The sequence below is a fragment of the Diadema antillarum genome, unplaced genomic scaffold (assembly GCF_040938485.1).
Source record: "Diadema antillarum isolate AM-2024a unplaced genomic scaffold, OU_Dant_1.0 scf00000073, whole genome shotgun sequence".
Taxonomy (NCBI): Eukaryota; Metazoa; Echinodermata; class Echinoidea; order Diadematoida; family Diadematidae; genus Diadema; species Diadema antillarum.
The window spans coordinates 442,787-465,293 of NW_027270962.1; the positions used below are offsets into that span (position 1 = coordinate 442,787).

General features: G+C 37.6%; 1 protein-coding gene across 1 annotated transcript in view; it reads left to right on the forward strand.

The window, feature by feature from the left end:
* LOC139717232 (uncharacterized) overlaps window positions 1-20,983 on the forward strand; it is a 53,108-nt gene extending 32,125 nt beyond the window's left edge. The window contains exon 3 of the mRNA XM_071628731.1: window positions 20,550-20,983. Within this exon, the coding sequence (XP_071484832.1) occupies window positions 20,550-20,983 (434 nt within the window). The remainder of the gene's footprint in view (window positions 1-20,549) is intronic.
* The last annotated feature ends 1,524 nt before the right edge of the window (window positions 20,984-22,507 follow it).

Consider the following 22,507-nt stretch of genomic DNA (forward strand, 5'->3'; position numbering starts at 1 on the left):
ACAACATTATCAAACTCTTCATTGTTGTTGATAACGCCTCAATTTAGACAGGGAGGTATTCAAGAACACTATTAACACTGTAACACAGTTAATTATCTTAATAAGATCTAGAAGTTGTAGGCCTAGATATAGACTCCCTAACAGTTATTGATCTAAATCTTGGAAGATTCAGACATAATCACGTAAGACTGAGAGTTAAATTACCTGCCACGTGGGAAGAAATAGGTCGCAGCATTACATATTTGAGCTCGTAATACAGGTAACAATAAAACTTCACAATATATCACCAGTTAGTGCGTTTAAGATTCGATGCAAATGTGAGACGTGTTCATTTGACTTTAGTTCGAATCACTTTCCCTGCCTATTCTCCACTTACACCGAATAATAGATGTGAGACTACAAACGTAGATCACGAAGCTAGGACAGCGCCAAACGAAGTCAATGTGATCTGCAACAGTACATATTTACGCTGTTTTGATGTTCTAATTCCTCATTCATAAATCTACATTTAAGAATGTGAAAAATTCAAACAATTAAAGTGTCAATACAGAGCGAAATGTAACTTTACCGATTTCATCTGTCTATCCGTTGCTCTGGGCGCAGCCATTTTAAACGCGCGCGTACGAGGACGTTTGGCAGATAAATGATTTATGATGACGTCCGGCGTATACGCACCATCAACCCGCGATCGTGCCACTTCGTGAACATCGTAGACCGACCAGTCGAAGTTTTCACGAAGTGACACGGTCGTTATTATTACGTAATTATTTGAGATTCAGGTTCAAAAATTTGTCAGGTTGTAGATCTCGGTATTTACTATCATAATATGCGAAAATCGTAAAATCAAAAATTTACTCGATTTTGGCCGGTCGTGCCACTTCGTGAAAACACCGACGATATTATAGTGTGGCTAGAACTCAGTTGGTTTGGACTCAAAGCAATACCGCCAATAACGTTTATAGGCCTGCAGACGAAAAAAAAAGGCTCAACTGGCAACTGTCGTATAAAATAACAAGCAAATTGTAACTTTTGTTAAAAGTATACTTCCTGACAATATTCCAAATGAAATTTACCAAAAAAAAAAAAAAATCTAATCGGAGCATGCTCAAATGACGTCATCTAAATGACTTCTTACGAACTGTAATTTTGCTAGAGTGATTTGTCACTTCGACATTTCTAATAATAAAAATTAAATATTTCGGAAAGGAAGTGGTTCTAGCTACATTAATGCTATTTCTCATGTACCTCAGGTCATCAGCCATCAATTATGATCAATTTCAGTTGAGCTGGTGAGTTGTACGCATACCAATAGCGTTTCTATAGCAACCTTACACTGACGTAATAGAAATAAACAAAATGTTCGTAATAATTTTCTAATTTTCATTTAGTTTGTTGAAATATAATAACAATGTCTAAATATATGTTTTTTGATGTGTCTTGTTGGTTTCAGCGAAGTGCCAAACCAATTTCCGTCTTAATCATGTGTTAACATGGGGAAAATATAGTCATTGCCATGGTAACGCTTTCATGAAAAAACCCTAAATGATAAAATGTAATTCTTTCTACGCAAATAGTTATAAATCAAGCTTAATAACTTTCAAATAAGTAGGTGCCCAGTAAAAGTATCCAGTCACTTGATGACTCAACTCATTGTAAAGCTAACCATGGTCACCACAATTGTTTCCATGGCAACGAGAAAGAGCTTCGGAAACTGGTTCAGGCAATGGAATGAGAGTGCAATTTCAACGTATCTGTCAAGTGTCATTTTGCTTGTGTATTTTATTTATTAGAATATATCAATATGGATGTCACACTTTAGGTAAAGAACTATGTGACAATCTGTATTGATTACATTGCTTTTCTTGGAAACAAACGTGCCCTTGCACAGCACGACAGCATGTGCGTTTGAAACATATATATTCGCGTTATAAGATAGTATTTGTTTTCTATATTGCCAAGAGGATAAAGGGCATTTTGGGGGCACACGGCACTGGGTCGCCCTTCAGTAAGCACCCTCTTTATCATGTAGATCTTGTAAGGTAAATCTTCTTCTATCATTTCGATGACTTTTTATTGATGTAAGAGTGTATTTGCTGCATTGGCGGTCCTAATTTTAAAACCATTCACGTTAGAACAACTGCATTTGCGTTGCTAATATCCATATTTTTTTAATAAAGGCCGTGAGCGTGGGTGTAAATTTAGACACCTTCCGAAAGATTAACTGTGAATGTTCACCTTTTTGACAATGTAGTTATTGTAGAGCAATGCTTCCTTTAGTAATTAGTTGCATTTTTGGATACAAAAGTGTCTTTGCTATACGGCACGATGGAATTTCGAAAACATGTACGTTTGGAACATATATATTTGCGTTATATGATATTATAATGTTTCTATATTGCGATGAGGGTGGAGTATTTTTGGCACATCCCACAGGGTTGCCGTTTAATGCGCACCCACTTCACCTTATAGATCTTGTTAAGTTAAGTCTCTTCTATCATTTCCATTTCTTCCCATCGATGAAAATTGTATTTGCTGTATTGCCGGGACTACTTTTACAATCACTCACGCTAGAACAACGGTATTTGCGTTGCTAATATATGTGTTCTGTAACAAGAGGGCGTAAGCTTAGGTGAAAATTTGGACACTGTTCCCAAGGGATTAATTTTGAATGTTCACCCTTTTGACAATATAGTTTTTTGTAGAGAAATGTCTCCTCTATTAATACGTTGTATTTCCTGGCTTTAAAATGATGTATAACTCAAATCAAATGGACTCTCCTAACCTATCTAAATATTGGAAAGAAAACACAAACTCAGGAAAAGTGTGAACTGAGAAAAGAGGCTCTGAAGTACAGTGTCTATTCAAGCGCTTAATCTTTACCAAACCGTGCTGACTGTGCGATGAATGGGACAAAAAACAGGAAGTAAACCACCAGAGTAACAACAATAAAGGGATTATTAGATTAAACTGAAATTAGGCATGCCTCATTAACACATTTTGTCCATAATTAATGCCAACTTTCAAAGCAGTAGCGCTATCCTTTCCAAAGTTATTAGAGTTGAAAGTGAAGAGTGTGGACAAGGTTTTTCAGAAATGAAAAAGGGATTCTAAAGACACACCTAATCACACTATTCTACCAAAAATGTTTGAGATAAACTGCTAAAAATCACACCAAAGGGGGCGTGATCGTAGGTGTACCTTTGGACAATTCCCATGGGGTTGTCTTTTAATGTTCACCCTCTTGACGATATGGATATTGTAGAGCAATGTCTCCTCTATTAACTACAACGTATTTTTGAAAACAAAAGTGCCCTTGATTTAGGGCACGATCGAAGTTTGAAAACATGTACGTTTGGAACATAATAGTGTATTCGCGTTAACAATATTCAATGTATTCTATATTGCCATGAGGGTTGTAAACTTTTGGGGTACATCCCACAGGATTGGCATTTAATATGCATCCTCCCACTAAATAGATATTTTGAAGCAATGCTTCTCCTATCATTTCCACGACATTCATTGATCAGCAGAGAAATATATCGTCTGTTGACTCCATTGAATTTCATTAAATAAAAGTTTCTTTGCTAGAGGACCAGAACGACTGTTTAAAGGCATGTACCCATAGAACATAATTATGTAATTGCGTTGGTACATGATTATTGCATGTGTTAGACTGCCTTTGGGTGGGGTAATTTTGGGCACCCTCCAAGTGGTTGTCTTCGTATGTGAACCATTTTTATCCTATATATATTGTAGAACTTCCACTGAATTTTAACGGAAATGAAAAGAAAAGGACGTTATGCACAGAGTTTTTTTCGCTTCAAAGAGCTGTATTCACGTGTGTATAATTATGTTTTGTACCGGGCCATGAGGGCATAGGGATGAATTCGGGTACCTCCCTACGAGTCACTTTGACTGTGCACGACTTTTAAAAGATACTTATACACATTGTAGGAAAATGTCTCTGTCAATGTCAATTCTATTTCATGGAAATAAAAGAGTCTTTGCCTGACGGCCAAACGACTTAAAAATAAAATCTCGTGCGCTCAAAATAACGGAAATCGCGCTGGTTGATGCATGTTGTGTAAATGGTCGTGGGGATATGATCGATTGGGGTGACTTTAGGCACTACCTACAGGGTTTCCTCTGACTGTGCCATCTTCAATATCTCAAAACCCTCAAGGATGCAAGAGATGAATTATCAAGATTCGAGCAAACCACTTTCCAAATAGAGTTCATTCATTACGTAATTAGACAAATTATAGATATTGACATTTGTTTAATTTCGTACTTTGATTTTATGTAATTTTGAAATGGATAAGCTATCAGTATCTGTCTGATAAGAAACTCTAATTTTATAATATTAATTATGCATGCTAGTTGACTAAGGCTGTAAAGTTTGTTTTTGATGAGGAGAAAATTAAATATCATATTTGAACACTCTTGATATGCTCATTTCGGGCACTTTGATGCATTAGAATATTCCGTTGGCTCGGAACCCTTTGGATATTATGCAAGAGGCCCAGATTATATACGTGGAAATGTTTGCATCGCACTAACTCATATTGCAAACATAGGTTTCAACATTTTCGGTGTTCCAATCTGAAACCTAGAAGCATTGTTTTCATGGAAACACTGTATTTTTATCATTAAGAGAGCTAATTTGCATACTATGCAAATGAGTCCCAGATTATGTACATGGAAATGTTTGCATCGCACTTACTGACATCGTAAACATAGATTTCAGAACTTTCGGTGTTCCAGTCTCAATCCTAGAAGCATTGTTTTCATGGAAACACTGTATTTCCATCATTAGGCCTATGGGAGTTAATTTGGATATTATGCAAATGAGGCCCAGACTATGTACATGGTGAATGTTTGCATCGCATTAACTGACATTGTAAACATAGGTTTCAACACTTTCGGTGTTCCAATCTAAAATCTAGTAGTATAGTTTTCATGGAAACACTGGATTTTTATCATGATGGGAGCTAATTTACATATTATGGAAATTTGGCCACTTTGCCCCACTGGATTTCTTGGGACTTTGAGTGAGGTGTTTAGGAGCCCATAACAAGTAGCACTGCAGTGGAATTTCCTACTGCAATTAGTAATGGGTGAAACCCTACTTTGACTGGACTAATGTGATCTATGACAAAATGTGTATCCAGTTTCTGTTAACCGTGCTTCATTTCTTTCAGAAGTACAGTATTTGTTGTAGTAGTCCATCGAGTATAATGAGCTTGCTTTGGTATTGTACAGAAGTCCATGCAAGACCCGTTTCACCAACATTGATTTCATTGAGATCAGTGTCAATTAGTGTTTTCACTTTCACTTAGCAAATCCTCGTGACTGAAACATACCAATCAGAAAAGTGAGATAGCGAGACTGAAACCAGTGAAGTGAAACTGAAACCAATGAGAAGTTTGTTGAAACACCCTACAGGACTGCAAGAAAGGAACAGCCATGGACTAACCATTTTTATTGGGAGTGGGGGCTGAGGTGGAGGAGGGTCTCATCTTATGAGAAATTGACTTAATCTATGTTCTATGCCTTATTGGCCTGAACGAAATGTCAGCTTGTCTTATGATTGTGCCAAATGCAAAACGAAAAACAACAAAAAATGCAGCTACTGAGATGGAATATACATAATACACCACTAATAATGAAAATTGTGATATCTGGACAGCTGTGTTATATACAGGCAAGTTTAAGTGTAACCATGGTAGCTATGGTCTCTCATAGGTTAGGTCTCAACTCCAGTCAATTAAATTTACATACTTATATAAATTAAAAATGTTGTTTATCGTTGAGAGGGTGTTGCATTTTTTTGTTTAAAAAAAAAAAATTCAGCATAAAGTTGCCATAAAAATGACCTAATTTGTGACCCTGCACCTCAAAACAAACAAAAAGTCGCCAGACATGAATTTTTAGTTAAGACCATATTCTGAAAGAGCAGACTTTAAGCTTTAAATTGATGTATAACTCAAATCAAATGGACTCTCCTAACCTATCTAAATATTGGACAGTCAGGGAGACAGCCGATTTTGAGGGAATGGAGATATTCGCGAATAATCGGGAAAGTTGGACTTAATGAATTATTCATGACCTTTCCGCAGTCTCTGGCCGAAGCTCGACGCGTACAAAGTCAATGGCTATCACTGCATCGTTTTGACATGCATGTCTTTACAAATTCACCTTAAAAAATCCTCATTTAATGTTGATAATGAAATTTCACCCAATGAAAGATGAATAAATAAAGTTTATCTCGTCCAAAAATCAATATTCACATATAGTGAGGAAAATTTGTAATTGAAGGATGAAAACGCGAATCCAAAGTGTATTTTTTTGAATCTCCGTGTCATAGTTTCTTTCAAGGCGTTCTTATTTTGCAGCGATTATTCAACGAAACACAGGGACGGACTGTGTGTGTGTCTGCAATGCGCTATGCATGAATCGCGTTAACACAGTGCACGCACGTACCGTGCGTACGTGAGCGCTGTTACCGCTGAGCTTCAACGTCTATGGGAATTGTGGTAGCCTGTCATGCTTTTGCCGATACATGTATTTCTATCAACAATTCAGTTATTTTTTTGTCAAATCATCAAGAATTAGTGAGAACTGGTATCGTACTTAGATAGTCCGGTCCCCTAATCTCCTGGTTTGCCCGTATTTCTGTGGAATGTCCAAATGAAAAGAGCAAGAGACTGAAGGCACCGCCACCGTAGGTGTTCCAATAGGTTGCATGACGCTGTCCGAGCTCTCGCACAGCCGTCGGACGTCAACTGCGGACCGCCGGAGCTCCGGGGTTCTTTCTTTTGCTACATGACCATCAGTGTCCTCACACTTTCTTGCTCTCTTGCGATCATGCTCACTGGGTTAAAAGTTACAAGCCTCCTGCAACCAGAAGGTTACCTCATCTAGATCATCGCAACATCACACGTACACTATCACGGTAATGAACCAGGGAACTATATTGCGACATCCATCCTCACTTTGTCTCTAGAAATGTTTGATCAACACGTCACAATCACATATGCTTTTAACTAAAATAGTTGAAATTGAGATATAGTTAATAGATGATAATTACCTCTCACTATTAGTCTTGTCTTGTGAAGGTTTTTGTTGTTCTTCAAACTTGCATGTCTCTTCCTCGTGCTCTAACTTCGATCAAAACATAGGTTAAGGTCTGTACGACCATGCTCCGCCTTCCAACAACACAATGTCGATGTGCATGGTCAATTCACTTGCTGTTTTGTTTTTTCTGCCATGGGGGTCGCGAAAGGTAAGTGATTAGGGATTTTGCCTATCAGCATCATCACTGATCATGGGTACGCTGCAACAGAACGATGGAGGAGAGAGGGGGAGAGAGAGGAGCGCTAAAAATAGCTACACACAACGATCCGTCCTCCAACTCGATGCGGAAGACCCTCCGTGTGTGTACGCTCGCGTGTGTGTACATGTGTTTCTCTCTCTCCCTCTCGGTGAATTATTCTCATAGCGACTGGAAAAAGAACATCTGTAACGGTTCGCTCTGACCATATCGCGTCGCTCCGTTACGTAACATCTGCTCGCGGTTCAATGTTCCCTCTTTGGGGGGATTTCAATCTTCCCTCAAAATAGGTAGTCTCCCTGACTGTTGGAAAGAAAGCACAAACTCAGGAAAAGTGTGAACTGAGAAAAGAGGCTCTAAAGTACAGTGTCTATTCAAGCGCTTAATCTTTACCAAACCGTGCTGGCTGTGCAATGAATGGGACAAAAAACAGGAAGTAAACCACCAGAGTAACAACAATGAAGGGCTTATCAGATTAAATTGAAATTAAACATGCCTCATTAACACATTCTGTCCATAATCAATGCCAACTTTCAAAGCAGTAGCACTATCCTTTCAAAAGTTATTAGAGTTGAAAGTGAAGAGTGTGGAAAAGGTTTTTCAGAAATTAAAAAGAGATTCTAAAGACACACCTAATCACACTATTCTACCAAAAATGTTCGAGATAAACTGCTAAAAAACACATTTTCTTGCCAGTTTTATGATACCAAATTTTAGCATAATGTAAGAGAAGACCCGCTCTTTCAGAAAATAAGAAAAAGTCAAGTTCGGCTAAGTTGACCCATTTCACTTATTTTCAGTCCTCACGCGAAATCAGTGTGTGCGACTTTATGTTCGTTTTGAGGTGCACGGTCACATTTGGGCTCAGATTTTTTGAAAAAGAGGTCACAATGTGCCCAATTTTGCTTGAGGAAAGGCAGGAAATATAAAATACATACACTGGCCACTTATCTCATGATTAATGTCAGTTGTATAATGAACACTTGAGATATCCTAAAATTCCGATTCATTTTTCTGGTTTGGGGGTGGTCATATTGATGACGTTATTTGGGCGTGTTCCGACGCAGAAATTTTGGGTAAATTTTACTGGTATGTTTGTTAACACATATACTTTCAAAAAAAAAACAAAATGTGTTTGTTATACGATAGTTGCCAGTTGACCCCCAAATTCAGTCTCAATCCGCTGGCCTATTAATGGGCTACGATCTTTATTAGTAAATAGCCGAAGCACGTCCGTGACGAAAACTGAGTATAATTTTGCATAAAAGAATGTTACGTCCCATGTACAGCCAGCAGACGTACAATCTTTGCAGGATATGTTCAATAAGTGGAACACCAAAATTGTGTATACATTACAGTTAGGACAACAGAGCAGAAATTGCAGCAGCGATAGAAATAAAAGCATCACGGACGTTCGTCTGTTAAGAGCTTTGATATTTCAATTGTTCTCTGTGATTTTATACGTGCTCATAAAGTTCTTATAATTTTGTGGTAAATACCCATGATATGTCAGATCCAGAACATGGTCAGATATTAGATGTCACGTACCATAAAAAGGCACATCATTAGTTTGAAAAACAGAAATCATTGTGAAAATAGTGTTTTACCGTATTTTTACGCTTTAAGTCCTTGTCAAATGATAAATATCAGAAAAGTCAATCAAACCATACATTTCCTGAAAGGAAATTTACCAGGCTTTGAGATGACATGAAAGAATCTGGTTTCTGAGATCATCCTGGCGTGTTCTAAAAGAAAGAATGTCATAAGGTGCGAAAATTGGCAATTGTAAATCGTTCAAAATTCTCACCCATATGCATGTATAGGATAGGTACATCATGTATATTGTATGAGCATGTATATGTATGTATACGATGGGCCTTACCATTACTGCGCACAAAAAATAAGCACGATATATTTTAATCCATGTCAGATAACCATATGTATAGGATACTTTGTATTCACACATTATCATTTTCACAGTGCATATTCGGACATTACTCCGGCATAGGCAACTGAAAGTGTTAACTTTAATATCATTATCATATCGTATTCATTACCATTACTTTTATTGTAACGTAGTTGGAGTGGTACACTTACACTCTGCAACTTTCCCTTTTCCCCCTACCCTTCCCTATTTCTCTCTTTCTCTAATCCCTGTTCTATCCAGAGTAGATAAGCATAATATAGTCTCCATACCATCAAGCCTCGGCTTATTTTGGAGACCCTTGAATAAATGACATGTACATAATCATATCTGATATAACGGAATTAAGCAGAAATAGATCAAATCAAATCAAATCAAATTATTTGTGAATTTCTTGCCCATAATAATGTGTATCATACAAATGCAGCCGTAATGCATGTTCAGGTTTGTCATGCCGTCAATTCCTCGTTTGAGGCGAGTCCCCATCCTGGGTTTACCCAAAGTGGGGTGCGTATATTTGTCGTTTGGGAGTTGGGAGTCGAAGTACTTGTCCATTGCAAATAAACTTTCTGCTCAGGCGTGACAAACCTGGAGGCCAAGCCAGGGTTTGATGACTCCAGCAGCTGTCGTATTACGTAAGAGCATGATAAGGATATCTGCCTGTGGCAGACCATTCAAAAGGAACTCAATTTTCTCTATCCTTTTTAAAGTTTTCAATTTTATATTCTATTGAAAAATTCTATGGTCATCCATTTTACATTTCGAACGAAAAAAATCGACCCGTAAATAACGAAAATACAGGAATAAGAAGGAGAGCATTGCCAGTTAAGCCGGTGCTATTTGGCAGTGAGTTACAACGGGGAGGTGAGACTGCTCCCTGGTTACAATCAGCCTGCTGACTGGATCGTTGAGAAAGCAGCTGTCGTATTACGTAAGAGCATGATAAGGATATCTGCCTGTGGCAGACCATTCAAAGTGAACTCAATTTTCTCTACCCTTTCTAAAGTTTTCAATTTTATATTCTATTGAGAAATTCTATGGTCATCCATTTTACATTTCGAACGAAAAAAATCGACCCGTAAATAACGAAAATACAGGAATAAGAAGGAGAGCATTGCCAGTTTGCCGGTGCTGACAATGTGCTATTTGGCAGTGAGTTACAACGGGGAGGTGAGACTACCTCCCTGGTTACAATCAGCCTGCTGACTGGATCATTGAGAAAGAGAGAGAGAGGGAGAGAGAGAGAGAACGAGAGAGAGAGAAAGCGAGGGGAAGAGAGGGAGGGAGAGGGGGGAGAGATGGGGGAGGGAGAAGGGGAGAGCAAAATGGAATGACAATAGTTCCGGTCACTACAGTACAGGCAATGCTCTGTCTGCATACGCTGAATGTCTACACTCACACACACACACGTACACACACACACGCACCATGGAGCTACATGGCCCATGCCAAAACCAAAACAATCTCCTCCTCTCGCGGTGCCCCCCCCCCCCCCTCCTGTGGCGCTGTGGCGATGACTGATGCTTAGATTAGGCCAGGGTCAAGAAACAGGTGTTTTATATCTTTGACTTTAAGTCATTGATTGCCAAGATATGCACTGGCATTATTTACGGGGGTGTAGCCTCTTCAAACGAGAGATTTGCGTCATGTAATATTTTTGTGGTAATTACCTCATCATCAGTGTTAGATATTTTTTTACAAGCTTGTAATGATTTCAACCTAGTTTCACATAAATTGACTATCAGGTATTCACTAGCATTGACTAATTTTGATCATCTCGGGAGGACCTTATTTAAATACACAAGAAACGATAGAAATACTATCTACTACTCCAGTATGTTTTCCATTTATTGTCTTTTCATTGCAAGTTTTGAAACTAGGGTCCATGGAGGCTGTTGAGGGAGTGGAAGATAAATTTCAGTGCAAAGCCAGAAGATTTTAATGTAGGTACTGATATCAATTCTCTTCCTGATAGATCTTCTCCAGTTATGAAAAAAAAAATCATGAAATCTAAAAAAAAAAAAAAGAATTGTCAAAGAAAAGCAAAACAGTGGGAAAGCCTATAGTACTGAAAAGTCAGGAAAATTGGTAGAGGGTAAATAATATGCCAACCACAAAAATGTAATTCAACATGTCATGTAACTGTGTAACTGTTTCGGCTGTGACTGCCTCGGTGAAAATGACAGGATGTCTATCAGACAAGATTATTATGCCTGGAAAATTCTGACCTAAAAAGACAATGGCTGGTCAAAAATGTTATTTGCCATGTTGTCCCCCATCCAATTTACGGGTGAGATTACTTTGTAAAGTGTGAATAGATGGTACACTTGATCATGTTATTGCACTATTTGTGACTAAACATGCATACTAACACATTTGTGACGGTGAGGAAACGCAGAACTTGTCGCTAATTTACAGTTCAGATTACCTCCTGAAGTGTTGGGAGATTCTGTATTTTGTACATGTTATTGCACCACTTTTATAGGGGTCAACACACAGTTCTGAAGTGCAACAATTATTGCATAACTTCTCACTGGTTTATAAGTCACTACATTGTGAAGTATGGGAAGAATGTCACATTTATTTTGTACATGTTACTTTACCATTTGTGAATTAAACTTGCATACTACAATTAATTGTGAGGTATTAAAACTGTAGAATTTCTCACCAATATGCAGGTCATATTACCTTTGGAACTTTGAGGAGAATGTTTGTACTTACTGTACAAATGTGACCGTGCACCTCAAAACGAACATAAAGTCGCACACACTGATTTTGCATGAGGACTAAAAATAAGTGAAATGGGTCAACCTAGCCGAACTTGATTTTTTCATATTTTCTGAAAGAGCGGGTCTTCGTTTACATTATGCAAAAATTTGGTATCATAAAACAGGCAGGAAAGTGGTTTTTTTAGCAGTTTATCTCGAACATTTTTGGTAGAATAGTGTGATTAGGTGTGTCTTTAGAATCCCTTTTTCATTTCTGAAAAACCTTGTCCACACTCTTCACTTTCAACTCTAATAACTTTTGAAAGGATGATGCTACTGCTTTGAAATTTGGTATTAATTATGGACAGAATGTGTTATTGAGCAATTCCTAATTTCAATTCAATCTGCTAATCCCTTTTTTGTTTTTACTCTGGTGGTTTACTTCCTGTTTTTTGTCCCATTCATCGCACAGCCATCACGGTTTGGTAAAGATTAAGCGCTTGAATAGACACTGTACTTCAGAGCCTCTTTTCTCAGTTCACACTTTTCCTGAATTTGTGCTGTCTTTCCAATATTTTGATAGGTTAGGAGAGTCCATTTGATTTGAGTTATACATCATTTTAAAGCTTAAAGTCTGCTCTTTCAGAATAAGGTATTAACTAAAAATTCATGTCTGGCGACTTTTTGTTTGTTTTGAGGTGCAGAGTCACAAATTATGAATAAACAAACGCACTGGTACATTTTGAAGTATAAAAACACAGAATTTCTCACAAATTTAACCCGTTGAGGACGGACTGATTTTGCAACAACACGCATTTCCCATAGACACCTGCCCGAGTATACTCGGGACTCGTCCTCAACGGGTTAAGGGACTGGTGAATAAAAAAAAAGAGGACGAGAGAATTGAAGAAGATCGAGGAGAGAGAAAATACAAAAAAGAGGGAGAGAGACACACACAAACACACAATTGGGAGAACGAGCTGATTATGACTGCTTGTAAGAGGGTACGTGTGTGTGTTAGTGTGTGTGTACTGGTATGTGTCTGTATAGTGTATGCTTGTATGTGTTTGTGTTTGCATGGGTGCTTTAGGACCAATATTCCCTCAATACTGATAATAAATTTAACACTTTATGTATAAACAGTGACTACTTCAAGCACACATGTAGTACTCATCAAGAAATCAATAGAAACCCATTGCATGGTTTGATAACATAACCCGTATCACCAATGGATGTGTGAAGAATTGAAGTAGGTTGTTAAAAGGGCATTGTACCGTTTTGTTTATTTTTTATATGTTGTTCTTTTAATTCTAAAAGACCCAGCGGTGCAAACAGAATCAAAATTTCATAACGACTTAGTCCGTAATTTCATGTTGAAAATTGAACTTTTTTGGCAAGAATCGTGCTAATGAGCTGACGAGCCCGGATGTCGTGATGTCACAGGTGCGAAATATATCACTGATTACAAGCCCTCGCATACGCGTGCGTTAAATCGTGCCGAGTAGCAGACGACGCTTAGGCCCAATTTAGCTAGCAGGCTGCACTTGTGTACTGTCCTATCCATGCAGCTGTCTCAAATTTCGCTGAACCAAATCGCGCCAAAATTACAGGATATACTTCTAAGGATATTTCCAAATGAAGAGTTTGTTTGCAAAAACCGATAAGTCCATATTTGCCAAATGGAGATATTTGAGATTAAAGGTCAAGAAAAATAAAGAGAATAATAAGAAAATGTTTGCTTCTTGTGACCATAACTTAAAAAATATACCTTTTTATGTAGTGATCAATATATCATTTAAAAGGTATTATTGTGTGCTTTATGACAGAGATCATATTTCAAAATCTTCAAAAATGGACTTATCGGTTTTTGCAAACAAACCCTTCAAATACTCTATTATATTTGAACGAAATCGGTAATCGAGAAGTATCAATATTGACGCCGACTTTGAAGTTGTCACTCAAAAAAAAACAAACAAAAAAACTCACTCTTCGCGAGAGATCTTGGTAAACGCGACATGCACAATCTACAACTGAAGTTAGCCGACTAGTACTGTGCGAACGGGGAATTTACGCGGGAACTTAAGTAAAAAAATGTAATGATTTTGGCGATTTGTGTGATTTACGAACTTTATTTTTCATTCAACTTCGCTCAAATAATTTATAAATTGATTTTTTGCTCCCGATTACTCGAAAGATTTGTCTCATGATATTAGATGGCTAACTTCAGTCTGTGCGTGCGCAGGCAGGTAGGGCTACTACGCCGCGATCACTCTTGTTTAGTCGTACAGGGCCCTGTTTTATCAAGATTAACCCGTTCATTCCGCAATTCTCTGAGTGCCTTTAATGCCCCCAAACGAGATTCTTTTCGCCCGTCGACAGAGAGGCACACAGGTTGGTAATCCAGCTGTGTGAAGGCAGTCAAGCGGTTCGTTGTGTCCCCCTTTCTACGGTCAACTACATGTGCCCGTGAGCAATGGAAATATCGATCGGGTGCGAGGTATGAATAGAGCGTGCGCTGATGAGCTCTCAGAATCTTTTGTTCTACACAAAACCAGGTATACCTGAATGAGGTGACTGGGGTCAGCGAACCCGCATTTCTAACTGATCTCAGCCTTGATCATTATGTACATGTTCGTACGAGTTTACAGCAGAACAAGCAAAAAACTAAATCAGGAAAAGGTACATAATACTGTATAAAATCCCCTTTTTTTAAACAGCAGGAGAACAAATCGTGATAGAATAAACTCTGATCTTTTTATCAAACCCACTTTTCTGAGCGTTTTAACACAAAGAAACATGAATTTAGGCCACTGAAGCAGGCACCCTTGTCTTCATTTTGGGAACCTGGTAAACCAGGTTCCCGTATATCAGTTGCTCCCACGGGAACCTGGTAAACCAGGTTCCCGTAAGGAACGGGTTAAGTTAGCGTTGATTGTGAAATCAACGCTAACTTTATCCAACTTTAAGTCCGCTATAACTTTAAATCAACAGCAAGTTTCCGTTTTACGAAGAGACTTAACAGTTGATTATAGTCATAGGTGATCACCATGACTTAATTATTGATTTAGTCAAAACAAAAAACTCGGGACGAGGCTGGCTTCCGGTACTGTCTGCTTAAAAACAATACAATACATTCAGCTTAACAAACAACAAAAACATGATTGTTTGCCATGGCCACGGAAGCGTAGTCTGCTAGTGCGACGCAGTATTATTAGCGCTACAGCCGCTGAATTAGAAGTATTTAGGTTTGCAACAGAACCGCAAAATTAAATATATTAAATAATATTATTAAATAAATGCTTTCGATAATCACTCTCATATGATTGGTATCTTCTTGGACTTCTCCAAGGCCTTCGACACTATAAATCATGATATTTTACTATACAAGTTGTCTCATTATGGTATACGTGGGAAGACCTTGGAGAGGTTCAGGAGTTATTTAACTGATCGCAAACAATATGTTCTGTTGAATAATCGTAACTCGGATATGAGAGAATTTAAGTGTGGCGTCCCACAAGGTAGTTTGTTGGGCCCGCTGTTGTTTATTGTTTACATTAATGATTTTTGTGTTTCTTCCGATGTGTTATCTTTCATACTTTTTGCCGACGATTCAAATGTATTTTATTCGCATGAAGTCCCAAACACCCTTGTGCAGACAGTTAATTCTGAGTTTAAAAAAATATTTGAGTGGATACGAGCAAATAAGTTGTCTTTAAATATCCAAAAAACAAAATATATACTTTTCAGTAATACTTTAGATAATTTGAATATGGATATTTGTTTTGGTGATACTGTTTTAGAAATTGTTTCCCATAATTATTAAGTTTCTCGGAATTACAGTCGATGATAAACTATTGATAATGTGTGTAAGAAAATTTCAAGTAACATAAGTGTTATTAATAGACTAAAATTGTCTATTCCTCAACATTCGTTGTTTACATTGCATTCATATTTGATATTACCCTATTTGAATTATGGAATTTTAGTATTGGGAAACACTCATCAAATATTATTGGATAGGGTTTTACTGCTACAAAAGAAGGCTTTTCGCATTATTTGTTACACCGATCCATATTCTCATACAGATCCTTTGTTTTTTTGATAATAATATTCTGAAAATTAAAGATTTGTTTTTGTTTCAAGTCGAGCAATTTACATATACTTATAATAATATCTGCCTTCCGTTTATCTTTAAAAACTCTTAACGTGCCATGGTCGCCGAACGGCGACCTTAGTCCTGACGTTGCATGGTCGCCGATCGGCGACTAAGAAGAGCGAGAAAAGCATTGATCATTTAAGTTATTGTGGTACCGTAATGTGTTACACCAAGAAACTGCCAATGATATGTACTGGTAGCTGATTAGTATAACCATCGTTACTACTGAAAATATGACCATGTTTACATTGGAAATTTTTGAGTAAATACATGATTTTTTAGCTAGATGTATTTTTTTCGCGTCGGGAAAATCCGCAGTGAGCGTACCCTCTGCAAGATGTGTATGGACCAAAAGTCTCATAGGTAAACCACGCGTGTGTATGCTATTGACTCTGCGTGTATTGTCTATGCGGTTCCACTCGCATTGTTCCGCTTGGATGCTGTCCCTCAAAGAGGGTCAGCTTTCGTTCGTCGGTCAAGTCTTTCATTCTTTTGTTTTGGTAAACGTCACTAATCGTCCCCCACGCTAGCATAGGAATTGCGCGCGGACAAAGGCCAGCCGATTTCAATAAAGTACGCCCGCCCCCGGTCCGCTTAGACAAAAGGAGGATTAGTAGGCAGTGGCGTATCTAGGGGGGGGGGGGGGCAAGGGGGGCACGTGCCCCGGGCGCCACTCCTTGGGGGTGCAAAAAAAAGAAGTAGAAAAAAAAGAAAGGAAGAAAAAAGGACAAAAAAAAAAAGAAAAAAGAAGAAGAAGAAGAAGAAGAAGAAGAAACAACTCACTGGAAAGGGGGGGGGGGAGGAAGAATGGTGAGGGGGGGGGGCAGAAAACCAAATCAAAAAAGATAAAAACAAAACATAATGATGACTCGGACAAAATGACAATGTTTATTGTGTTCACACAAGAATTCCATGTTATGTAAGCTGAAATACAATTTTCAGCTCGCTCGCTGCGCTCGCTCTCTAAATTTTACATTGAAGAAGAAGGTGAGAACAAAATGTGATTATGGCGCGGACAAAATGACAATGTCTATTGTGTTCACACATGTCATTTTATGCTTAGCAGGCAAAATGTTTCACGGAGCAGCGGCTGCAATTTCTTTCGTTCTGAAGCGATTGCCAATTGGATCAAAAGAAGGCTCCAATGGTTTCGAAAATACGGGGGGGGGGGGCGCCAAAAAAATCAAACAAGATAAGAACAAAACGTGATGATGACGCGGAAATATACAAATTTCGGCTCACTCGCTCGTACTAATTTAGAGTATTTTTTCAAGTCTTCAGTTTGTTGGTAAAAATCGTTATCTATAAGGCCGTCACTATATCTTGATTAGAATTGTAAGATTTGATAAGCAAAAACTGACAAGAGTTCCATGTTTTGTAGGCTGAAATACAAAAATTTTCGGCTCGCTCGCTCGCCAAAATTTATCAAAATTCTTACATTTAAATAACCCTCAAAAGACCCCTTTTAAGGGCTTGAAAAGCATATCATGTGGATTTTGCTTAAAGTCCCTACCGGGATCGGGTTGGGGTTGAACACTAGTCTTTTTCAGAAATTAGGGGCGCAATTTTTGCGCTTGCCCCGGGCGCCGTTTTCCCTAGATACGCCACTGTTAGTAGGTTCTTCCTTTTCAAGTGGACAAAAGACACTCTTCCAGGGCCAGGGACATTACTTCAGTTGCAAATACAGGATCTGGGACTAAAGAACTCACATTTGGGAATGAATTACTGAGGCAAAAAGAGAAATTGCTAATACAAAATAAACCGCTAGTATTTTGTTTTTTGTTTTTGATGTATCAATTATTTTTGCAATATTCTAGGTTCAGATAGAAATTATGGCAAACTAACTACATGACATGAAAGAACAAACATTTCTTGATATATGTTATGTAGAACTCAATTCAAAACAGTCAATAGTTTCAGAGATATGGCGGTTTTAAATTAATTTCATTGTCAGTCAAATATCGAAACGTTCTGGCTTTAGGTAAAAACCTCTGGCACATTAGGGGTTTTGGGCCTGGCACATTAAGAGTTAACTCCATTTTCATGCGGAACCGGAAATATCATGGATATCAAACCAGACAGTCAAATGTATTTCATTTAACTTTATTAAGAACCGTGCTTGCTCAACAGACTTTCATTTATGTAGGTCCAAGATTCTGGAACTCCCTTCCCATAGACATAAAAAATGCACCGTCATTGAATTCTTTTAAAAAGAGATTGAAGAGTTTCCTTTTGAAGTCTTATAATGCAACCGTATAAATATAATTCTGTAATGTCTCTTCTTCCACTATAGGAAGCGTTCTTTTAAGGCATCGACCATTTTCTACCGCGTTTAGTATTTTTGTATTCCTCACGTGTCCTCAAGGGTACAGTCTGTTCCGCTGGAAAGCAGCTCAATACTGTTTCACTCTCGAGAACGCGTGGCTATTTGTCTCTTTGGGCTTCGCCCCTTGGTGTATAATGCATGAAAATAATTTAGGTTTTCTCTCTCTCTTTCTCTCTCTCTCTTCCTCTTTTCCCCATTTTATGTTCCCTATTTTCCCACTTTTGCTGTCTTTTTCTTCTTTCTTTCTTTCTTTTTTTTTCTATTCCCGACTTTCCCAGTTTCCCGCACTATTTGCAGTTGTAAGTTTTTTACCCCCTTTACTTTCCCTCTTTCCCCCTTTTCCTTCAGAGGTGCCCACATGTTACAAGCATAGTCTTTTGAGTGGGTACCTCCACTTTTTTTCACAGAGTGTATAAATGTGACAGTGCACCTCAAAACAAACAAAAAGTCGCCAGACATGAATTTTTATTTAAGACCATATTCTGAAAGAGCAGACTTTAAGCTTTAAAATGATGTATAACTCAAATCAAATGGACTCTCCTAACCTATCTAAATATTGGAAAGAAAGCACAAACTCAGGGAAAGTAGATTAAACTGAAATTAAGCATGTCTCATTAACACATTCTGTCCATAATTAATGCCAACTTTCAAAGCAGTAGCACTATCCATTCAAAAGTTATTAGAGTTGAAAGTGAAGAGTATGGACAAGGTTTTTCAGAAATGAAAAAGGGATTCTAAAACACAGCTAATCACACTATTCTACCAAAAATGTTCGAGATAAACTGCTAAAAATACACACTTTCCTGCCCGTTTTATGATACCAAATTTTAGCATAATGTAAAAGAAGACCCGCTCTTTCAGAAAATATGAAAAAGTCAAGTTCGGCTAGGTTGACCCATTTCACTTATTTTCAGTCCTCACGCAAAATCAGTGTGTGCGACTTTAGGTTCGTTTTGAGGTGAACGGTCACAAATAGAGTGTATGTTTCTTTTTGTACTAAACATAAAGACATGAACATGTTGTTATCCCTGTCTGACTATGTGTATTATCAACAACTCGCATGCCAAATGTATCATATTGTGTGGTGTGTTTTTTTGTACATTCTGTTGGAAAAAAGTGAAAATAAAGTTTGAATTTGAATATGAATTTGAATTTGAAAAAGAATTATGTGTGACCAGCATATATCTTCAAATTTTGTTTCTCTCTCCTTCTCCCTATTTTATCAATGAGTTTTATTCCTTTGTGTTAAACTTATATATATTAAACATGACACCATCGTGTCCAAAATAACGATTAACAACATCTTATAGTTTGAAGTCTAACCTCATCTGTATGAAAATTAGCAAAGACGATCATTTCTGTATGTATGTCAATATTTCGGAGGTTGTATGAAACCATAGTAGCATGAATTCTTACCGTGAGATTATTTTTCTTGCTTGTATGTTCACTTGGCCCTGACGAAAATTTTCTATGATCGAAAAGTCAAGTCCTTTTGCTGCATTGGCACGCCTATATTGGATAGGCAATCTTCAGCAGCTTTTGTTGTTTATACATCCAAACAAAGTTTGTTGGAATTATGGAACTTGGCAATCCCCACAGCGTACTGAATTTATGGAGAGGATCAAAGTGGGGAAAAAATAATTCGTGGGAGAAATTCTCCTCTCACAAGAAGATTTTTTTAAAACTTAATTTACAGATGTGGTGCACACTTCTCGCGAAATATTCGAATATCTGTCAATCTAAACGTGTAATAAGTCTACGGGAAAGGATCAACAGGGAGCGGGTGTGGGAGTGGGTATCCCCGGCCCACGCGAGGAATATTTGGCATTTCCAGAATTGTCATAACAAAAAGAACCAAAAGAAAGAAAGATAGATAGATAGATAAATACAAAAAAGAAAGAAAGAACGAACGAACGAACGAACGAAAGAAAGAGAGTTTCAACGTCTCTGGAATTTTCTTGAGGAGGAGTAGGCAATTACCCTTCTACACCACCACCCTCATCAATATTCTGCACATACGCCCACCTACACACAAAAAAAAAAACAAAGAAGTGGGACGTGTTTATTTGTCATGATTTTTGTCGGATTTTTGCTAATTACAGGTTGCTATCCGCTGGCAGTAATTACCCATGTCGACGTCGCAGAAAAGGTTCAAGTGGACAATTTGAAAATAATTCTTCGACTATCCGGAGTAAGCGACGTCTTTGAGGTCGCCAATGTCACCAAGGAAAAAGAAGTCCTAGAAAAGGTATATCAACTGAATCTTCTGAGATTGCTTGACAGATGCATGACCGACGCTAATGACACTCTGATCTTTAAGCACTACCGGAAGAAAGAGGAGGAAAAACAGGCAAAGATTCGGGCGGATCGTGCAGCAAAGGAGATGGAAAAAAAGAAAGAAGCAGAAAGGCAAGAGAAGCTGAGAGAAGAACGTTTCATAAAAGCTGTACAGAAGCTTGAACGAGAAAAGCAGGAAGAGATTCGTCGAATCATTGATGCGAACAAGCAAGAGGAACGTAATTGCGTGATCTTATAGATGTCAGTAAAACCGCGTCTACAATCACCGTTAATCGGCATAGAAATAAAATAAAGGCCCAATAGTGGTCGTAGCAATCTACAGACATTACTGATTCGACATCTTTATGTGACCCTGCACCTCAAAACAAACAAAAAGTCGCCAGACATGAATTTCAGTTAAGACCATATTCTGAAAGAGCAGACTTTAAGCTTTAAAATGATGTATAACTCAAATCAAATTGACTCTCCTAACCTATCTAAATATTGGAAAGAAAGCAGAACCTCAGGAAAAGTGTGAACTGAGAAAAGAGGCTCTGAAGTACTGTGACAGTGTCTATTCAAACGCATAATCTTTACCAAACCGTGCTGGCTGTGCGATGAATTGGACAAAAAACAGGAAGTAAACCACCCGAGTAACAACAATAAAGGGATTATCAGATTAAACTGAAATTAAACATGCCTCATTAACACATTCTGTCCATAATTAATGCCAAGTTTCAAAGCAGTAGCGCTATCCCTTCAAAAGTTGAAAGTGAAGAGTGTGGACAAGGCTTTTCAGAAATGAAAAAGGGATTCTAAAGACACACCTAATCACACTATTCTACCAAAAATGTTCGATATAAACTGCTAAAAAACACACTTTCCTGCCCGTTTTATGATACCAAATTTTAGTATAATGTAAAAGAAGATCCGCGTTTTCAGAAAATATGAAAAAGTCAAGTTCGGCTAGGTTGACCCATTTCACCTATTTTCAGTTCTCACGCAAAATCAGTGTGTGCGACTTTATGTTCGTTTTTTAGGTGCACAGTCACATATAATAACTTACACAATTATTGTCCCATATTGGTTGTTAATGACATATCACGCAAGGTGGTATCCGTTTATAGTTAAGGAAAATGATGCAAAGAGTTAGCTATAAAAAATCTTAAAGATTTACCGTGCAGACAATTACTTTAAAATACAGAAAAAGATATTCCGTGAGTAAATGCGTCTAGTATATGAACACCTTAAGCATACGATTTGAAAGCAAAGTAGTATTCAGTGTGATTTTTCAATCGCATCTTTTTTATGATTGCCCAAATTAAGGTTGAAATATCCAAATTTTCAGGGTTTCTACGCCACCAAATTTCAATTCCATACTAACTCAAATGAAACTATAAAGGTAAAAAGAAATTTTATCTGGAATGAATAGCAAACAAAGGACTGATTCCTTAAAAACTAGTAAACCTCTATCTTAACACACGTAATTTAGTCAATTTCTCATTCTGTGCCACATATAACTATTCATGATATCTTTACTATTTTTTTTTGTTAGCCTGACTGTTTAGAATACGTTGACTTTTTTTTTACAATGTCCACATTCATTCGCTTAAGCAAAAAAAAAAAAAAAAAAATATATATATATATATATATATATATATATATATATTAGTGTGTGTGTAAGCGCAGCTATCTCTGATCTCAGCATTTTGCTCACATACTAGTAGTCTCTTTGCACTTATTCTCATTATATGAATAAACATTTTTGTTATCATTAATATTA